Raw genomic sequence first — 21,994 nt, 5'->3', positions numbered from 1 at the left:
GAGGAAGAAGGAAACATCCACAATTAGCCACACGCTAGCCAAATGCCACAATCACACGTCTCGCACAGACTATACCAGTTAGGAGTAATAATCCCACGTCGACTGTCGCCGCGAGCCCAGATTAAATACCTCTGTCTGGCCAGGTTGATGATTACCGACAGCTGGTCAGATAATCAGCTGCAGGTGGGCCGGCAACAGCGAGGAGGGACTCCTGATGATGACAGTCGCCAGATCACGCCTTTCCCATGGCGCGCACTTCCGTAAACAGCCCCGAGAACTGGGGAGAGAGAGAGAGAAGCAAGACAGAAACACGCAAAAATAAAAACAAGCAAGTTCGTCCGGAAAGGACCGTCCAACCGTGACAGATCCTTACATTTAACCATCTCCCTGGTATAACTCTGCTAAAGAAGAAATGGCATCTCACTAATTTGGAAGATCATCATTTAGCCTGGAAAAAAACAGACATCTTACTATTCATCACTGATTGAAGAAAATAAGAACAACCCCAGGTTTCTCTTCAGCACTGTAGCCAGGCTGACAAAAAGTCAGAGCTCTGATCAACCTATCTCTAATAATCAGCTATGTACCACAGGCCTTCAAGCTGGCTGTAGTTAAACCTCAAAAAGCATCTGTAGACCCAGCTGTCTTAGCTAATTATAGGCCAATCTCCAACCTTCCTTTCATATCAAACATCCTTGAAAGAGTAGTTGTCAAACAGCTAACAGATCATCTGCAGAGGAATGGCTTATTTGAAGAGTTTCAGTCAGGTTTCAGAGTTCATCACAGCACAGAAACAGCTTTAGTGAAGGTTACAAATGATCTTCTTATGGCCTCTGACAGTGGACTCATCTCTGTGCTTGTTCTGCTAGACCTCAGTGCAGCGTTCGATACTGTTGACCATAATATCCTATTAGAGCGATTAGAACATGCTGTAGGTATTACAGGTATTGTGCTGCAGTGGTTTGTATCATATCTATCTAATAGACTCCAGTTTGTGCATGTAAATGGAGAGTCCTCTTCACACACTGAGGTTAATTATGGAGTTCCACAGGGTTCAGTGCTAGGACCAATGCTGTTTACATTATACATGCTTCCCTTAGGCAGCATCATTAGAAGACATAGCATACATTTTCACTGCTATGCAGATGACACCCAGCTCTATCTGTCCATGAAGCCAGATAACACACACCAATGAGTTAAACTGCAGGAATGTCTTAAAGACATAAAGACCTGGATGTCAGGACAGTAAGAAGTTACTTGTTCTTTTTGTAGAAAAGGACATGAATGTTTAAACATAGTGGGGCTAGGGTGGAACAGGTGAACCAATTTAGGTAAATTCATCACATTCCAAATTTTTATACAATATGCACATCCCAAAAAAAGGCCCAGTAGCACATAATTAAAACTGCACAGAGTAAGTTTTGATACAAAAAACAAGGTTAACACTAAGACTGTACATGTATATACAAACTTAAAAGAAAGAAAGAAAGAAAGAAAGAAAGAAAGAAAGAAAGAAAGAAAGAAAGAAAGAAAGAAGCAGTTAATTATTCTATTAATTCATAAGTCAGAACAAAGTCAAAGCTTTATGTCTCGTACTGGAAAAATAATAGCAATATTTTATAAATATTTTTTTCCTTTTTGATTTGCTCAATATGCTCATCTTAACCAAAAAATAAAAATTTGAATATGTATTCAAATTGTGTATGACCTGACATGGACTTTGCTGGTGAACTTCATCTTCAGGGCTGGTGCTGTGGCCTTGCCTTTGCTATGCTGTCTTTTATGTTTATTTATTTATTGAAATAACTACTTGATTCAAGGTCTAGTTATGGAGAGTAGAAGGCTAAAGATTACCATATTGCCTGAAAAAAGTTAGTGCTGCCTTAGTTCACAAAGCCATGAGTTCATCCCAGCTGCTCCTAAAGCAAAGAGCGCTATCTCTGAATATGTTTTATGTTAAATTGATTTATACAAACATCTAGTATCTGAGTAATGCTGAAAATAAAAAGTGAAGTGTTGGCCAGTAGGCGCCCCAGGGCAGCTGTGGCTACAACTGTAGCTGCCTCCACCAGTGTGTGAATGTGAGAGTGAATGAATAGTGGAATTGTAAAGCGCTTTGAGGGCCTCGAGAAACGCTATATAAATGCAATCCATTATTATTATTATTATTATTATTATTATTGCTTGGCCTCCTGAGGGTGCTGGATTTGGGATGAAATCCTCCAAGCATCATAAGGAGCTTCCTTGTCTTGTTGTCAGTGGCTTCTATCTCCTTTGTTGACCAGCTTATTATCCCAGCGGGGTATCTAATGGCGTAGGGCATCTATAGGCGTGATCTTGTTCTTCCAATTTAGCTGACTCCGCAGGACTTGGCTCACACTCTGACTTTGAAGTTTGGCTTTTGGCAATTGGCTTGAAGTTGTCCTCTAGTGTTGCTCATCACATCCCCATTGAATCGCCGATGAGGGATCTTAAGGTCCTGAAAAGATTCTCCTTAATTCCATTGCATACTAAATATTCATTGGTGTGCATGTCTTAGTGTGACTGCTTCCAGGAATTTTGCTCAGTCTTTGTTAAAGTTTTGCCCCAGTTTTTTTTCCTTCATCTGTTTATGTTAATTCACAGCTCTCTTAAGGTCCTGCTGCAACATTTCAATCAGGTTGAGATCTGCATTTGACTGGGCCATAGTAACATTGATTCTTCTCTGTTTTTTAACCATTGCTGCTGTGATTTGGCTAATTTTCCTGTTTCATGAGCCAATCTGGGCCAAGCTTTAGCTGTTGGAAAGATGGTCTCACATTTGACTCTAGAATACTTCAGTATACAGAAAGACCACATTTGACTCAGTGACTTCAAAGTGCTGAGGTCCTGTGGCTAAAATCAAGCTCAAATCATCACCCTTCCACCACTGTGCTCAATCGTTGGTATGAAGTGTTTGTGCTAATATCCTCTGTTCAGTTTGCTCCAAAGGTGGTACTTTTCAGCTTTGCAAACCTAAGCAATTCCACCATTACCTTCTTTATAGTGAAGAGGCCTTGTCTTTATAACCTTTCCAAACAATATAAGTCGAACATTTAATTTTTATTTTTTATTTCTTAAGCCTTTCGAAACTGAGAGCTATTGCAATGAGAATCATGATTTGAATGCACCGTTAACTCAAAAATATTCACTTTTATAATATAGATTATACATTTAATTAACTGTTATTGCACAGTGTGAACCTGGAGAAAATTGGCAAAGACATCCACTCCTGGGAAGATCGTGGCACTGTGTGTGACCTAACTGAATGCTCCAGACTTCTGTTGTTATAGAGGTGCTCACACTTGCTGAGGATCAATTAATGAAGTGTATTTGATTAGCGGGACTTGGTTGCTACTTACCTCCTTACCTTAAGCGTTACACGTACTACAAAAAAGTGCAATTGATTGGGAATAACAATGGGGATTGCCAACTTAAAATCAGATAGCAGGGTCAGCAGATGCTGAGGTGTGTGCAATGGGAAAGTTGGCAGAGGTCACAGACCTCCTGAGATTAGATTAGCTCAGAAACAGAGCACAGAGAGCTTCATGGACTGGGCTTCCATCAGGGAGCAGCTGCATCCAAGTCTTGCATCACCGAGTGCAAAGAAATGTGTCTAATGCAGTGTAAAGCACCCCTCCACTGGAGTAGAGGAATCTGGAGTAGCAAATTACGTTTCTCCATCTGGAAATCCAGTGGAAGAGTGAACTGTCTGATTTGTCTGCCAAGTGTACATTTTGGTGGAGGGGGGTTATGGTGTGGGGGCTGTTGTACGGGAATTGAGCTCAGCTCCTAGTTCTGGTGGAAGGAACTTCTAATTCTTCTGCATACCACAACAAGAGACTGTGGAGACTGTGAGCCAAGCCTTCCTAGAAGAGTTGAAGCATTTATAGCTGCAAAGGGTGGTCTAACATCACATTAAACCCTATAGAATGGGATGTAACTCAAGTTCCGGTTCAGAGGAAGGTCCAATCGGTGGCCGCGTTACAGGACGCACTCGATGACGCAGACTGGGACATGTTCAGAAGCAGCTCCAATGATGATGACGTCAACGTGTTTACAGAAGCGGTTGTGGGATTCTAGCGGATGATACCGTGGAGAAAAAGACTATCAGAATGTTTCCCAACCAGAATCCGCGGGTGGATAAAACCATCGTGACGCTCTGAGATCCTGCACCGCTGCCTACAACACGGGACTCGCAACAGGGGACATGGACCCGTACAAAGCCGCGTCATATGACGTGCAGAAGGCGGTGAAAGAGGCGAAGCAGCGCTATGGGAGGAAACTAGAGTCACAACTCCAACAGAGTGACTCTAGGAGCCTGCCATCTCTCATTCCTCCACACATCACTTACTCACTTGGACACTAGAAGGGGGAATTATGTTAAAATGCTCTTCATAGACTACAGCTCTGCATTTAATACCATAATTCCCTCCACACTCACCACCAAGCTGGAGCATCTGGGACTCAGCTCATCTGTGTGTCAGTGGATCTCCAACTTCCTAACTGGCAGACCACAGGCAGTAAGGATGGACATGTCTCAGCCTCCACCACTCTCAGCACTGGAGCCCCCCAGGGGTGTGTTTTGAGCCCCCTGCTGTACTCTTTGTACACATATGACTGTGTGGCCACTACCAGCTCCACCACCATCATCAAGTTTGCTGACGACACCGTCGTGGTGGGCCTGATCTCTGATAACAACAAGACGCCCTACCTGAAGGAGATTAGGAATCTGGAGAGCTGGTGCCAGAGGAACAACCTCCTTCTAAACGTCAGTAAGACAAAGGAGTTGATAGTGGACTTCAGCACTAAGCAGGAGAGGAACTACCAGACCCCCGTCATCAACGAGTGCCCAGTGGAGAGAGTGGACAGCTTCAAATACCTCGGAGTTCACATCACGCAGGACCTGTCATGGTCCTGTCACATCAACACCGTGGTGAAAAAGGCCCGTCAGCGTCTCTACCACCTCAGACGCTTGAGAGACTTCCGACTGCCCTCCAAGGTGCTCAGGAACTTTTACTCCTGCACCATAGAGAGCATCCTGACGGGAAACATCTTAACCTGGTTCGGGAACAGCACCATGCAGGACAGACGAGCTCTACAGAGGGTCGTGCGATCAGCTGAGCGCACCATCCGCTCAGAGCTCCCTGACCTGCACTCGATCTACAGCAGGCGGTGCTGGACCAAGGCCAGGAAGATCGTGAAGGACCTCAGCCATCCCAACAACGGACTGTTCTCTCTGTTGAGGTCAGGAAAGCGATTCTGCTCCCTGAAGACCAACACAGAGAGACTGAGGAGGAGCTTCTTCCCGCAGGCGATACGGTCTCTCAATCACACCACCACACAGTACTGACCCACACATATAGTTCTTACACACACACTGGACATTCTGGACATTTGTTTACACTAATTCGATTAAATGCATGGTCATCAAATCGAATCACTTTATCACAAGTCACTTAAATAAATCACTTTAAGCATATTTGCACTGACAAGACACTTACACATGTGGATTGAAGGTAGATGACTGAATACTTTTGGAAATATAATGTAAGTCATCATAAATTCATCATAACATCAATAAGGTTAAACAGAGTGGTTCAGGTCCTATTTATCACTTTGATGACCCTGTATCTTCCTCAGTCCCTCTCTCATGTAGACTGACAGAAGTTTCATCTTTTTATCTCTTTATTTTCTCACTCTGGGGAGGCCTAGCCAACCATTTTTATGCAGACAACAACCCAAATTTACATGTACTAAAAAGAATTAATGTCAGCTCCCTTAAACCACTGTTGGAGTGTCTAAAGGAATGAGTGGTGTGATCTTACCTTGTATTTATTATTTTTTGTGTTGCTTTGCCTTGTGTTCTTTTGGTGATTTGTACAGCATTTTGTCCACTGTTGTTTTTAAAAAGTGGTTTAGCATTCTATTGTACTGGATTGGTCCATAAATCAGCCCCAAATACTTTACAGTTCAAATTAATTGCATGTTTTCCTAACTCGTTTTTGTATAACCAGCCAAGAATAGCTCAAATTACAGTTGTTCCAGCTGCAGATACTGGTGTGTTTACATGTTTAGTGTATTTATATTTTTGACAGTCTCACACTCACCACAGACATCAGTGTGTCGGAGTGTGTAGCACTCAGTTCACAGCAATTAGCCAAATAAAATGAAACATGGAGCTAATTAAAACTATTACTTAGATCTAAAGATAACCCACATAGCAGACAGGTCTGACCCAAAACTGGTGTCAAGCCGGCACTGCTGGCTGACTTCTGGCATGGGTAAGTGATATGTCATCCAGATATGGGCCAGGCCTGGCGTAGATGGCACTGTTTATGTGATGGCATGCCACATCTGGCCTGATTGTGGTTGGTTGATGTGGCCCAGGCTCATAGCATCAAGCTGGCACTTCTGACTGACAGGTGTCATGGCAGGGTGTATGTCACCCAGATGTGGGCCAGGTCTGGCAATCATGGCACTATTTATTTTTCTATTTTAGTTAGAAGACCCAAATGCCATGTTGCAATACTACACTGCTATGGTAGCCAACGTTTCAAATGCAGGTTTGACAGGTTTGTGAGTGTACACTTTATCCAAAACCTAGTGAGGGTTTACTCATGTTTACTACCGGGTGGCTGTAGCTCAGGAGGTAGAGCAGGTCACCGACTGATTGGATGGTTAGTGGTTCGATCCCTGACTCCTCCAGTCTGCATGTCAAGAGTCTGAATGTGTATGAATGTAGTCGTGAAGCACTCAGTTTAGAGAAAGTGTGTGTTTGGGTGAATGTGGCATGTTGTATAGAGCACTTTGAGTAATCTGTGAGAGTAGAAAAGTGCTATAAGAATCAGTCCATTCACTGTCTGAACAGAGTTTCGTCATGTTGCTTTTGCACTATTATGTTCTGGCACATGTTGTTATTACTTGTTGTTATTGGCTTGATTAAGGTACACATTAGGCTGACATCTGGGGCCAGAGCTGAAACTGTTCTGGGCCAGCACAGGGCCAGCAGTGTGTCTGCACCTGGCCTTGTGCTGGCCCATGTGTGGGTCACCTCTGGCAAACCAGATGTGGGCCACCAAAGGGCCATCATTCTTTACAATATTTGGGCCATGTGTAAGCACATTGTGTGGGCCAGATCCAGACCATACCAATTTTGCTATGTGGGAAGCTGTAGAAGCCAAATGCATGATTAGGTGAGATCTGGCAGGCAGTTGCAGTGGTGGTATGCATACTAAGAAAACAAATAGCCATGATGGGGTGTTGCTACTCAACTGCCTACTACCTTCCCACGGTGCTCATTTTTCTCATGTGCAGACATATTCACTCAAACCTCTTTATTACTATGATCAGCCAAACACATCATTAAACATAAGAGTGAATGGATAATTTCCTAATGCTATTATTGGTACAGACTACTTGTCTTTTTTTAAAGATGGTTTTAAAATACTTAATTTTCCAGCTGGAGAAAGCAGTAGGGGATTTTCCTAAACATAAATAAAGTATTTCTTGTGTTATAGTCTAATTATTTTCTCCGTCTTTCTTTCTCTGTCTTTATGCCCCGCCCACCTTCTTCCCTTCTTCAGCAATTTGGAAAGATTTTAGACGTGGAGATTATTTTTAATGAACGAGGCTCCAAGGTAAGTGCAATGTAATAAAACGTTCACGAACACACCTCAAACAAACATAAAATGTTCCTGCTGATTGTATTTGTCCTGTTTCCTGCGTTTCTCTTGCAGTCCTTCACTTCTCTCATTGTCATCACAGCTCATTCCTGCTGCCTGACAGTAATTACTGTCCTATCAGCGACATGTTCCTCGGCTTCGGCACTTTACTTACCTGCCGTACATTTGGACAAACAATGAATCTTTGCTATTTTTAAGATGACAGTAGGATTCTAGTATTCTTCGTGTCATGGCAGGACTGGTAATCTTATATACTGTGCATTTGCCCAGCATGCTGACGCATTTGTTAGCCGATGGGTTAATATGATTTTTTATTCTTTTCTCGATTTAATTGTACAGACTACAGACCAGTCGCTGCACACTGGCCCGAGAAGCACTGAAAGCAGCCTATTATTCCATATGTATTCCTAACACTGGATTGTCCAACCCAACCTCCTCCCACACTTCCCTGTGTGCTCGTGCACCTTGTTGAACAGAATCTAATGTACCAGCACCAGTTGTGGAGAAGTGCAGGATCGACAGCAGTCCCAATAAGCGAGTGAGGAAGAGACCACTTGAAGCAATTTTTATTCTTAACTCGTTTGATTTGCTGCTAATCACAAACAAGCACAAGCATGGGTTTTGGACTTTTAACTGTATTTTCAAGTTTTACAGCTTTTCCTACTGATAAAAACCTCCCATGACTATTCATACTATACACAGTAATTAATCAATAAACATTTAACCCAATGCCACCGATAGCGAGGCGAAAGCGAGAACATGTGGTTTAACAAGATGAACCGTCAGATCTGTTATTCCAATATAGACGTGTGATATCCACAGAAGCATCAGAATCTCAGCTAAAAGCCCACAAAACCATGTCAACAACCACCAAACAGCTAAAACAGCAAATGATTAAAGAGCAGGTACAGATTCCACAAGATGTAAACACAAAGCGCGGCAAAACACATATGGACCTGCAGTCAGGTGCTGACATTTTACTGATTGTAACTGCAGGTTTCACTGAACCAGCAGCAGAGAAGATCAAAACTACACTTCATCTTTGAGTAACATTGTAATGAACTCATTCTTACTTTTGCTTTCTTCCTTTCCCCTCAATAAATTCCTGCACAGCTCTATCTCTCAGTTTAATTCCACTGCTGTGTGCAGTGTTGGCAGTGGCTCTTTTTGTCCCCCAGGAATTACATCTGACAAGAAAGACTCATTTCTGCTATTAAACACCAAAGAAATTTCAACTTTTGCAAATTATGCCAAATTAAAAAACACTTAGGTCCGTCCTGTAACTTTGTGCAAAAACAGAAAAGTTTCTGTTGAAATGTCTCTTTTTTTTTTACAACTACAAAAAAATAAAAACAAAAAACTGGATAGTTCTGCGTAATGAGCTACCAAAACTTTTTCTGTAATTTTACACATTTATTTTGTACAGTTAAAGTTCAAAGAGTGATGCTGAAGATTTCCTTCTTTGTCATAGCAAATTTTCCTTCATCATGTAGAAAAACTGTTAAATATGTATCTTTTTTGCACTGACAGAAAGATATCAAAGGGGGCTAAATGTGACTCGCAATGTAAAATGAGTTTGACACCCCTGGTCTAAACCTAAAGGGGGAGCTTCAGGTTCACTTCGGTTTTATTTATATTGCACTTTTTGACAGCAAAAGTTTTGATTGCAAGAGAAAGATCCTACACTATTGGAGAGAGAATCTCAATCATCATTGGAGCACCTATGAGCAAGTACAATTTCAAGTACCATTGATCGGTTTCTCTTGTAGCCAGACTGACACAAAAATCGGAGCTCTGTTGAGCCAAGCATTCCTTTAATGTGGTGGTATGGTACAAGGTGTTCCCAGGCCAGCCGAGAGATATAATCTTTCCGGCATGTCCTGGGTCTGCCCCGGGGCCTCCTCCCAGTGAGACTTGCCCTGAACACCTTACGCAAGAGGTGCCCAGGAGGCATCCCTGTTACATGCCTGAACCACCTCAACTGCTCCTTTCAATGTGGATGCACAGCGGCTCTACTCTGAGCCCCTTCCACATGGCCGAACTCCTCACCCTATCTCCAATGGAGAGGCCAGCCACCCTTCAGAGGAAGCTCATTTCCACCGCTTGTATCTGTGATCTTGTTCTTTCCACCATTCAATTCAATTCAATTCAATTCGATTTTATTTATATAGCGCCAAATCCCAAAAAAAGTCACCTCAAGGCGCTTCATATATATACATTACCCTCAGCTCGTAAATTGAGAGCTTCACTTTTACACTCAGCTCTCTCTACAACACGACGGACATCACTGCAGCCACAGCACCAATCTGTCTATCAATCTCCTGTTCTCCTGTTACTTGTGAACAAGACCCCAAGATCCTTAAACTCCTCCACTTGGGGCAGGAACTTGTCCCTGACCTGAAGTGGGCACTCCACCCTTTTCCAGCTGAGGACCATGGCCTCAGATTTGGAGGTGCTGATTCTCATCCCTACTGCTTCACAGTCGGCTGTGAATGGCCATCGCCTGATGAAGCCAACAGAACCATATCGTCTGCAAAAAGCAGAGATGAGATTCTGAAACCACCCAAGTGGAAGCCTTTCTAGGCTACACCTAGAAATTCTGTCCATAAAAATTATGAACAGAATCGGTAACAAAGGGCAGCCCTGGAAGAGTTCATCACCCACTGGAAATGACTCTCATTTATTGCCGGCTATGTGGACTAAGCTCTTGCAATGGTTGTATAAGGATTGAATGGCCCATAACAATGGGACAGACACCCCATACTGTCAAAGCTCCTCCTACAGGACACTCCGAGGGGCATGGTTGAATGCATTTTGAAAGACCACAAAACACATATAGACTGGTTGGGCAAACGTCCATGCACCCTCAAGTGTCCTTGAGAGGATAAAGGGCTCTTCCAGTATTACACGACAAGGACGAAAACCGCATTGTTCTTCCTGTATCCAAGGTTCGATTAACGGACGGACACTCCTTTCCTGCATCCTGGCATAGACTTTCCCAGGGAGGCTGAGGAGTGTGATCCCCCAGCAGTTGGCACACACCCAGAGGTTCCCCTGATCTCCACTCAACATGGTAGAGGCATGTCAATTAAAACAGCCGTACAACATCCAGGGCCTTCAGGAATTTAGGTCAAACCTCATCCACCCCAGGGGCTCTGCCACCGAGGGGTTGTGTAACCACCTCAGTGTCCTCACCCCCAGAGACAGAGGACTTGTCCTTCTTGTCCCCAGACTCTACTTCCTCCACATAAGATGTGCCAGTGGGATCTCGGTCCGTGAAGTGTTCCTCGCACTGCCCAACAATGTTCCTGTCAGTACCTATCAGCTGCCTCCAAAGTTCCACAGGCTAACCAAGCCCAATAGGACTCCTTCTTCAGTCTGGTGGCTCTCTTCACCTCTGGTGTCCACCATTTGGCTCAGTAGTTATCACCACGACAGGCACTGACTCACTCCTCACTATACGTTTAGGCACACCAGGTCTGTCCAGTATCTTCCTCTGCCACCAACTCCCCACCAGGTGGTGATCAGTTGACAGCTCAGCCCCTCTCTTTACCCGAGTGTCCAAAACATATGGCCCCAGATCTGTTGATACAATTACAAAACTGACCATTAACCTGCGGCCTAGAGCAGCGGTCTCCAACCTTTTTTGCACCACGGACCGGTTTATGCCCGACAATATTTTCACGGACCGGCCTTTAATGTGTCGCGGATAAATACAACAAAATAAAACTAGTACCGGTACCGAAAAAAAGAAGATTTATTCATAACACGTGAAAAGACCCAGGAAAACCGAGTAAACAATAAAAACGATAACAAAATAACGCTGAAAACCGATAAAAACCCTGAAAACCATACATTTCACACCTGAGCCTCAACTCTCGCGGCCCGGTACCAAACGACTCACGGACCGGTACCGGTCCGAGGCCCGGGGGTTGGGGACCGCTGGCCTAGAGTGTCCTGTTGCCACATGTAACCCTCATGCTCAAACATGGTGTTTGTGATGGACAAACTGTGGTTTGCGCAGAAGTAACAAAACACTGCTCAGGTTCAGATCTGGCAGGCCGATTCTCCCAGTCATGTTCCTCCAGGACTCACTGTTATTGCCCACATGAGCTTTGAACTCCCACAGTGGGACAACAGACTCCTCATGTGGAGCCTCCAGCACCCTGCCGAGGGACTCCAAGAAGGACGGGTACTCTGAACCATCATTCACTGATAAGCACAGACGACCGCCATAACCCGTTCCCCAACCCAAAGGCGCAGAGAAATAACCCTTGAATTGCTCTTATCTTCTTCACAAACAAAATTTAAATGTTTCTGAGTTAACTTCACTAATTAGTTCCTCTAATCCATCAACATGTCTTTTAGACCCAAATCCTGCCAGATTGCTCCAAGAAGTGCTTCCGTTACTGGCAGCATTGAAACCTTTACTTAAAAAGCATCTCTAGACCCAGCAGTCTTAGCTAATTATAGGCCAATCTCCAACCTTCCTTTCATATCAAACATCCTTGAAAGAGTAGTTGTCAAACAGCTAACAGATCATCTGCAGAGGAATGGTTTATTTGAAGAGTTCAGTCAGGTTTCAGAGTTCATCACAGCACAGAAACAGCTTCAGTGAAGGTTACAAATGATCTTCTTATGGCCTCTGACAGTGGACTCATCTCTGTGCTTGTCCTGCTAGACCTCAGTGCAGCATTCGATACTGTCGACCATAATATCCTATTAGAGCGATTAGAACATGCTGTAGGTATTACAGGTACTGTGCTGCAGTGGTTTGTATCATATCTGTCTAATAGACTCCAGTTGATCCAAAATGTTACAGAAAGAATACTGACAGCATATTTCTCCTATACTGACGTATCTTCATTGGCTCACTTATAAATCCAGAATTGAATTCAAAATTCTTCTCATCGCATTGGCCTCATAATAACATATCACCCCAACAGAGCACTTCGCTTCAGACTGTGGTCATATTTGTGGTTCCAGGAGTGTTTAAAAGTAGAACGGGAGGCAGAGCCTTCAGTTGTCAGTGTCACAGTACTGTGTCTGTGACCCAGTGTTTTTTGATTAATTTATATTCTTTGATTTAGTGTTATTCATGGGTTTGGTTCTTATTTTCGTCGTGTATGTTAGCTTCTAGTCTTTAGCTTTCTGTTACTATGCCTTTCCATGTTGCACGTTTATGTCCCGTCACGCTTGTCTCCATGTGTCCCCAGTCTGTCTCCATGTGTCCCCAGTCTGTCTCCATGTGTCCCCAGTCTGTCTCCATGTGTCCCCAGTCTGTCTCCATGTCTCAGTGTCACGTCTGCGTCTTTATGCTGTCTCGTGTTTCCTGGTTTACTTTGACAGTCTGGCTCCATACTCACTGTTTTCACTTTTGCTTCCCCTCCTTCTCGTTATGTGTGATTACCACATAATCACCTGTGTCTCATTCCCTCATTACTCCCTTGTGTATTTAAGCCCTGTGTTTTCCTCTGCCCGTTGTCGCATCATTACCTCACATTGCTGCATGTTTCTCCGTGCTCCTGGTTTCCATTGTTGTTTCTCGTCAACTCCTAATCTCTAGTTTCCTGGGTTCTTGGTTTCCTAGTTTCTAGGTGTTATGCTTTGTTTCTTGTATTTAGTATTTGAGTTTTTCACAGCGCAATAAAGCTGCCTCCTTTAGTTCATCCCCACGTGTCTCGAGTCCTGCATTTGGGTCCTACATCCTGCCTGCCACAAGACTAAGCATGACATTGAGATCCCTGTTCTGTGATAGCAGCTCCCACTTTGGATTCAGGAGACAGACATCTTCTCTACTTTTACGATTGGGTTTAGACCTTTCATTTTTGATAAAACTTCAGGTTAGGCCTGGATTAGGTGACCTTCAACCCTCCTTTAGTTACACTGCAATAGGCCTATGCTGTTAGGGGCATCCTATGATGCACTGTTTCCAGTGTTGGGGAGTAACAGAATACATGTACCGCTGTTACGTATTTAAAATACAAAATATGAGTAACTGTATTCCGTTACAGTTACCGTTTAAAAAGGTGGTATTTAGAATACAGTTACTTTGTTGAAATAAATGGATTACACGGCGGTACTTCCCTGTTTCATATTGTGGCGGGTCAGGACTGTTTGGGTTTTGTTTGACAGCTACGTTCTGTTGTTCCAGGCAGTGTTACGGTTGCCATGGTTACAGGGTGACGCTCTCTCTCTGTGTTTCCTGGGTGAGAGAGGCCTTTTTGTTGTTGTTGTGCTAAGCTAACAGGCAGAATGCTACAGGTATAGCTCTAAAGAATGTAGCATCATGGGCAGTGTAGTCCGTGCTGCAGGGAGAATGGACTGCCATACCCGTTATGTGTCTGTGAGCGAGGGAGGGAGAAAAGGAAAAGTACGAGCTGTCATCGAGCAGAAACGGGAGCTGGAAGCATGTAAATATAATAATAACCACTGCAGCCAAGAAGAGAGCCTGACGAGCCCAGCTGTAAGTAAGCTATTAAGACTCGACTGTACACCGTGTTCGTGTTTTCCTCTGAAACAATAAGTTCTGTTGGAGCAGCCTTTCAACGCCTCTCTCTGTCTCTCGCTAGCAAAGTTGACCCAGACAACAAAGTAAAGCTAGTTTTCAGCTACGAGCCGACACAGAACCCACCGTATTAGCCAGAGGTCCCTTTACTACGGTTCGGAGCCGCGGACCTTCAGTAACAGTAATAAATCACAGCAATAGTACATTCATGTAGTTGTAAACAGCATGATAATATATTAAGTAATCCAAAGTATTCAGAATACGTTACTCTCATTGAGTAATGTAACGGAATACGTTACAGAATACATTTTGGGGCATGTAATCTGTAATCTGTAATGGAATACATTTTAAAAGCAACCTTCACAACACTGTCTGTTTCTTTTTAATGCATCATTTTACTCACTATGTGCTTACACATCACTCTGAATGTAATCATTAGTTATTATTAATCTCTGGCTCTTTTCCACACCATGTTTTGGTTCTGTCTTTCTCCCCTCACAACCAAGCAGTCGTGCCAGATGGCCCCGCCCCTCCCTGAGTCTGGTTCTGCTGTTTCTTCCTGTGCAAAGGGAGTTTTTCCTTCTCACTGCCGCCAAAGCTCTTGCTCATGCTCGTATGATTGTTGGGTTTTCTCTGTTTTATTTCTATTTGTGGACACCTCAAGACAATGGTTGTGGTGATTTAACACTATATAAATAAAACTGAAATGAAGTGAACAGAACTATGCGCATGTACGCGTGTACACACAAACACACACGTATATATAATGACATGAACATCTAAGTCCTGTGTTTCCACCTTTCTTCAGTGTGACTCCAGCTGTTTCCCATATTTGTGTGATCAGCGTGACGTCTCTCTGGCTTTTCTGATTCAGACCTGAAGCTCTCTCATCTGTCCTTTATGTCTTTTTCTCCTCTCTATCTTCCCCTGTTTGTTTCATCATCTTACTTCTGGACGTCCTTCTTTTGTTGCTTGATTTTTCAACCCCACCTCCTGGCCACTGCAGGGTTTTGGGTTTGTAACATTTGAAACCAGTGCAGATGCTGACCATGCACGGGAGAAACTAAATGGTACAATCGTAGAGGGACGAAAAATAGAGGTGCTTCCTGTCTCCCTTTACTCCTTTCCCCCTCTTCTGCTGTTCTCCTCCCCTTGAATCTCTTTCCCTTTTTCGCTTGCCTAATATTTCCTGACATACTCCCCACTTTCCTCACTTACTCCACCCCTTTCTTCTTTTCTTTCATCATTTCCTCCACCTCTCTCCCTGCCTGCTGCACCTTGAACGCTGCATGCTGAACCTGATCCGTAAGTGTGCGTGTGTGAGAAAGACACGATTCAGCACTGTGGTAGTGTTTTTGATGCATTTTGCCTCCTCTCACGTATACTTGAGCCTGTGCCATGTGCATGAGTTTTTTCTTTGTTTTATGTGTTTGTGTTTTATTTAAGTTAGAAATATGTATTTTACAGTATTTTCCCACTGCTAGCTCCTTGTTAAAACTATTCTCCGGTAGTTCCTTATCCTTGGCACCTCAAGTTTAAGTTTCACAGTCTTTCCACGCTTCATAATTTTCCGTTTTAAAATATTTAAGACTAATGTCTAAACAGGAAGTTCTTCTACTTTGAAAATACTGACTTGGAAAATCTGTCAGTTTACATCCAGTTTGTCGCAAATACTTGTAACTGATATTCGGGCAGTTGCATGAAGGGTGTACGAGTTCAACTTGTTATGCTCTTAGATAGAAACGGGACCAGGTAAAAATAAATCACAGATGATATTCAGGCTTTAATCTTCTTACCCGTCATTACAGTTTTCTCTGAACTAGAAGATACACAATGAAACAACCACAGATTACTGTAATGTGTATAATGCCAGCACTGAGTCAGAAACATCTGTTTTCTTCAGAATCAGTTTTCAGGGCTGAACTTGTGCAGCATTACAGGTTTGGTTGTGTGGAGCAGCCTAATACTGTTCAGACAGTCAGATGCATGTGATCAGTTGACAGGTTAGTGGGGATAGAACAGGGGAAGTGCGCTCTTCGTTAACGCGATTATATCCTTCTACAGGAATATAAGTCAGATGTTGTAAATGCATATTAGAGAAACAGGAACACTAACATTATTATGGAAACTGCATTTTGAAACATAAATAACCAAAATATTTTAAGATATGACACTGAAACAACAATTTGTTTTATAATTTTTCTCCCTGTTGTATTTTTTCTTTTTCTTTATCTGATGTTGAATGTTATGATTGATTCTTTCTATTAGACTGAGTGCATGTACCCTCACTTGTTGAATTGACAAAATACCAGCATTGCATGGAGAGTGGTTTTATTAGCAGTTATTAATTGTAAGCTCAGTTTTTGCTTTTGTGTGTATGTTTAATTTTGTGTATCTTACACTGTCTTATTATAAAACCTTTTTTGTCTGCTGACAGGTGAACAACGCCACCGCCAGAGTAATGACCAACAAAAAGATGGCAAACCCTTACACAAATGGTAAAGTTTCCATTCATGTTTTTATCACTCTCACTCTCAGTTCTCTGTATTTTCTTCACTGTTTTAACGAGAAACGTTTTGAGCTGTTTAAGAGAAGTAAACAATTAGCCTTCCATAGACTAAGCTTGAGTGGACTGAAGGTTAAATGATACAGATAGGCACCAGATTGTGCCTTAATGCCAAACCGATTAACATTTGATTAATGAAACCAGTATTTGTCAGGAGGCATTACATTTTGCATTAAACCAAACACGAATAGCAAACTGAAATCTAAGGCAGCAAAGAGAAAGGGCCATCAGAGCTGAGAGGAGCGATTTCAAGTAGAGGGAGAATGTGGTACACAGCATGATGCTGTGATAGATGACACAGTGAATGGATAAAGGAATAGAGCCAATAAAAGAGCCAGGACTCATTCGTAAACAGGGAGAGAAGGGCCTGCAGAGTACATGCTTCTCTCCTCCATCCCTCACGCACACGTTTGTGATGATGGAAGGAGAAAGCACTGAAAAGAAAGCAGATAATGTGGGGGGGTCAGACGTGTTACTATCTACAGATACACCACAGCTCTGTCCTATTAGTGCAGAGCCATCGAAAATGAGCCCTGACATCACACATCTTTATTGGTAGTCTCTTCAGTCTGTCACCTCAAAGTCTTTTGTGATCAAGCCCACTTCACATTTACCATCAATATGTGTGGCTTTGGGTCACCATGTGTCGCAGACACGTCCAGCATGTATGCTGGGGCGGTGGGGGAGGTGGGGTTTGCACAGTGTTTGTCTAGATCACAGGTGTCAAACTCCAGCTCGAGGGCGTCCTGAAACTTCTGCATGTGTCCCTGCAGCAACACATCTAATTAAATTAGTGGGTCATTTACAAGACTGTAGACTCTGCATGCTGAGGTGACCACGTTACAGCAGCTCATGACTGAATGAACACGGTGCAATAAAAGTACTTTTAGAAGTACATTTTCCAAACACTTAACATTTACTTAAATTTACTTGAGTAGGGTTAGGGGTTGGCACTGCAGCATGCATGACCTACTAATATTGTTCGAGGACTGGAGTTTGACACCTTTGCTCTAGAGGACCATCCACTGTTTGTAAAGTCTACAGTTCAGATGCATCAGAGGGGTTACTATCTTATTCAAGGATATTTGGGGGCAGCCAGGGTTTGAACCAGCAACCTCATCTACTTCCTGCAATCAGTCACCCTCAATGTCTTTTTTTTAGCAAATTAACTTTGTGTAGAGTAATTACTTTTTCTTTTTTCATTCAGAACATGAAAGAAAGATGACATTTGTGATAAAGAAAAATAAGGAAGAGAAAAATCTACCAAGAGTTAGGGTTACTGAGTTAACTGATTGTTTATCACCTTACACCATATAAAGAACACTTAAAATGCTGCCATCTGGAGGCAGAGTGATAATGTTTATGACAGTCCAGATAAGAGAGTTCACTATACCATTCATCCATGTTTGGATTGCAGGGACAGCAAACAGGGAAGCCCATCTCCCTCTCACCAACTACCTCCTCCAGCTCAAACGGGAAGCTGCTGATTCCAAAGCCAGCGAGAGTTATGGTAGTCCCAGTAGGACATGGTATGGTAGTCCCAGTAGGACATGGTATGGTAGTCCCAGTAGGATCCCAGTAGGACATGGCAGTTAGGAGGTGCCAAGAAGATTGTCTGGTCAGATCCCCAAACAGCTGTACTGTTTAAGTCCCTCCAAAACGACTGAACGCATCACACTCTTGCTAAGAAAGAGCTCAGCCACTCTTTAATCTGAAAACTAATTTTTTTGGCCACTTTCCAAAGCTGTCATGGTCCATGGATCACTGACTCAGATTTTTGAGTTTTTGGGATGTTTTAGGTTTTTTCTAATTTTTGATTGTTTTTGTGCTCCTGTTCTATTGGTTCGTTTTATGTTTGAGCTCCACAGTCTTCGGTTCATGGTCTTTATTCCTGGTGCCTCTCAGTTGTATTATCCATTTACCTGCTGTGTATACAGCATGTTGTCTGAGTCTTCCTTTGCTCTCCCTCTTGTATCCCTGTGTCCTCCAAGTTTTCCCTCAGAGTTTCCACATTTTTCTAGTTCCAAGTTCTGAGTTTCTTCCTTTTCTGAGTATTTGTATTTTGCATTTCTTTTATTGTTTCTAAATAACAATAAAGCTGTCTCTTTAAGTCTGTTGTCTTGGAGTCCTGCAATTGGGTCCTACAGTGCCTGCCACACAGCTGAACAGCTTGTAGTCATTGTTGGCAGTTTGAATGTAGCTTGACCAGTAAATCAGCAGCTTCACTTTCATGCTCAGCTTTCTCTTCTCCACTACAGACCAATGCAGTGGCTTCAGGTGTGGCCACAATCAGTCTGTCAATCTCCCCTTTCCCCTCACTCATGAAAGAAATGCAAAATACTTAAACTCCACTTGGGGTATCGGCTCCTCTCTGGCCTGGAGTGATGCCTCCGCTCAGACACTCAGCTATGAACCACTCAGGTGTGAGAGCAGAGAGGCCTCCACCTGGAGAAGGCAACAGAACCTCAGTCCTGGCAGAGTGTTCGCAGAAACAATTTAACTTATTGCTTGCAATCCGAACGAAGCTCTCACTGTGGTTGGAAAAAGACTGAATAGTTCATATCAACGGAGCAAAAAATGGTAAATAGACTGCTTCTTAAATAGGGCTTTTCTAGTCTGCATTAGCACTCAAAGCACTTTATACAACTTGCTTCATTCACCGAAGCACTTTTTATTTCTATGGAAGTGCATTCTAGCTAACAGTCACACTCCAGTGGATACAAAGAAAACCTTGAGGTTAGTACCAGGGACAACCTGCTCTACTGTGCTACAGCCAGGGTTCATTCTGTGCAGTACTGCTGTTCACATGTTTGACCTCATCACCATCCCAGGACTGCCCACTAATCACTCCTGCCAGACATTCTTATTTGTCTTTGGTAAACAAAAGGCTAGGACACACACATAAACATACGCATCACCACCACACAAGACGAGTGCAATATTTCAGAGCAACACATTTGTATAAACGTTGCACTTCTGCATAGTTGGTTTGTTTAGATTTGTTTTTATTGTCAGCAATTATTTGTTTTTATTGTTTTTTATTCTAAATGCTGCGACCAGAGAGTTGCTTCTAATTTTGTTGAACATCCGATGTTTAATGACAATTAAAGGGTTGTGATTCTGTTTCTAATTAATGATGCATTTGCACTTACAAAAGATAAGAGCAAAGTGATTCAAAGGAAAAGGTTTGTTGTATAGCCCCAGAGAGGTGCAGCTTCATGCAGCAATGCTAACGTTTATCCTGTGTGTGCGGTTTTGCTTGCATGTGTGTCTCCTGTGCAGGCTGGAAGCTGAATCCAATGGTTGGAGCCGTATATGGTCCTGAATTTTATGCAGGTAAAAGAAAAACAATCATACAGAGATCAAGCATATATAGCACCAGCCACCCTTTTTTAATGTACTTCCTGTCCGCTAAATCCAATCTAAAGAGAATACAAAGTTTTGTTTCCATATATGCATGCCTAGCTGCATTCACTTAGTGTTGGTTTGGGTGTGTTTTGTATCTTGCATGTGCAATCTGGTGTGTGTATGTGTGCACCTGTGTTTCACTCTTCCTTTACCTTTTGGCTAACATATATATAAACCAGGGTTGGCTAGCAGCGTGTGGTTTTTGATTCACATACACAACCGGTCAGACGTTTTAGAACACCCCAGTTTTTCCATTTATGGTATAAAGGTAGTGATGTGGTTTCTGCAAAGAAAGTCAAAGTGTCAGTGAGTACAGTTCCCTTCACCATCAAGCGCACTGAGGTCTGCAGACCCAAAGACACGACTGAATCAGAGGACAAGTTTCTGAGAGTTAACAGCTTGTGTGATGGCGGCTCATGGGACGACAGCTTCAAGCAGCTTAATAGTGGTCGTAGTGAACAAGTCTCAGTTTCAGCTGTGAAGAGAAGACTTCAGGTTTGACAGGACGAGCTGCACCAAGAAAGCCATCTCTATGTCGTCAGAATAAGACAAGAGGCTTGTCTGGGCCATGAAACACCACCACTGGACTACTGAAGACTGGAAGAAGGTTTTATGGATCTCCAAAGGCTGCTTCTGTTCATCTGGACGTAGCGTTTTCTGGGAGAAACGTTTCATCATCATCAGGTGACGTCTTCAGTCTCAGCTGCAGGTTTCAACCTTATAAACAGCACATTTGCATAATGACTGAAACCAGAACACTGAAGGAACAATGGGCTGGGAGGTCAGTTCCTTAATCATAATTATGCAAATTCTCATGAACATTGATCAATAACCACTGATCAATGATCAAAGCCCATGAGTCCCATTCACAGAGAGTTGGGGAATGGCTGCAATCACAGCATCCATTCAGAGATGGTCTTTCCCTCCTTGACTCCGCCCTCAAACCAGCGTTCCTCCCTGTCCAGGATGTTACATCCTCATCATTGAAAGAGTGTCCACTGGCCTGTAGGTGTGAATAGACTGCAGAGTATAGGGCGATCGTGGCTCAAGAGTTGGGTGTTCCTCTTGTAATTGGAAGGTTGCCGGTTCGAGCCCCGGGCTCTCTGTCCTGGTCGTTGTGTCCTTGGGCAAGACACTTCACCTGCCGCCTACTGGTGTTGGCCAGATGGTGCAATATGGCAGCGTCGCTTCTGTCAGTCTGCCCCAGGGCAGCTGTGACTACAACTGTAGCTGCCTCCACCAGTGTATGAATGTGAGAGTGAATGAATAGTGGAATTGTAAAGCGCTTTGAGGGGTCCTGAAAAGCGCTATATAAATCCAATCCATTATTATTTAGAGTCCTGGCCTGACGAGGTGGCTCTGCTGTGTTGTGCCATCGGCTTCGCCAGAGGTTGTTTGGTTTCCCCGATGTATAAATCCTGGCAATCCTCCTGCACTTAACAGCTACACTATGTTACTCTGTTTGTGTTGGGGGACCTGATCCTTGGGGTGGACCAATTTTTGGCGCAGCGTGTTTTGGGGTTTAAAAGCCACAGAGATGCGATGTTTAGAAAAAATGCGTCTCAGCTGCTCCGATACTCCTGACACGTACGGGATCACTACAGGTTTTCACTTGGGCAGCGGTTAGACCATCTCTGAATCGAGGAGGAGGCCTAAGTGTACATCTGTCACCATCTTACAATGCTGTGATTGCAGCCATTCCCCAACTCTCTGTGAATGGGGCTCATGGTCTTTGATCAATGGTCATGAGAATTTGCATAATTATGATTAAGGAACTGACCTCCCAGCCCATTGTTCCTTCAGTGGGCT

The 21,994-nt window shown here is 43.3% G+C and overlaps 2 protein-coding genes across 6 annotated transcripts in view; both read left to right on the top strand.

Moving 5' to 3' along the window:
• ccdc57 (coiled-coil domain containing 57) overlaps nucleotides 1-21,994 on the top strand; it is a 189,414-nt gene that overhangs the window by 40,280 nt on the left and 127,140 nt on the right. The window lies entirely within an intron of this gene.
• rbfox3a (RNA binding fox-1 homolog 3a) overlaps nucleotides 1-21,994 on the top strand; it is a 518,942-nt gene that overhangs the window by 443,097 nt on the left and 53,851 nt on the right. For 4 of the 5 annotated variants that reach the window (XM_085171379.1, XM_085171377.1, XM_085171381.1 and 1 more), the window contains 4 exons: nucleotides 7,605-7,658; nucleotides 15,218-15,310; nucleotides 16,649-16,709; nucleotides 20,060-20,113. In XM_085171379.1, the coding sequence (XP_085027505.1) occupies nucleotides 7,605-7,658; nucleotides 15,218-15,310; nucleotides 16,649-16,709; nucleotides 20,060-20,113 (262 nt within the window). The remainder of the gene's footprint in view (nucleotides 1-7,604; nucleotides 7,659-15,217; nucleotides 15,311-16,648; nucleotides 16,710-20,059; nucleotides 20,114-21,994) is intronic. The other variant, XM_085171380.1, reaches the window with a different exon arrangement.

This window comes from Neolamprologus multifasciatus, chromosome 8 (assembly GCF_963576455.1).
Source record: "Neolamprologus multifasciatus chromosome 8, fNeoMul1.2, whole genome shotgun sequence".
NCBI classification, from domain to species: domain Eukaryota; kingdom Metazoa; phylum Chordata; class Actinopteri; order Cichliformes; family Cichlidae; genus Neolamprologus; species Neolamprologus multifasciatus.
This window is presented reverse-complemented; position numbering and strand designations above follow the sequence as displayed.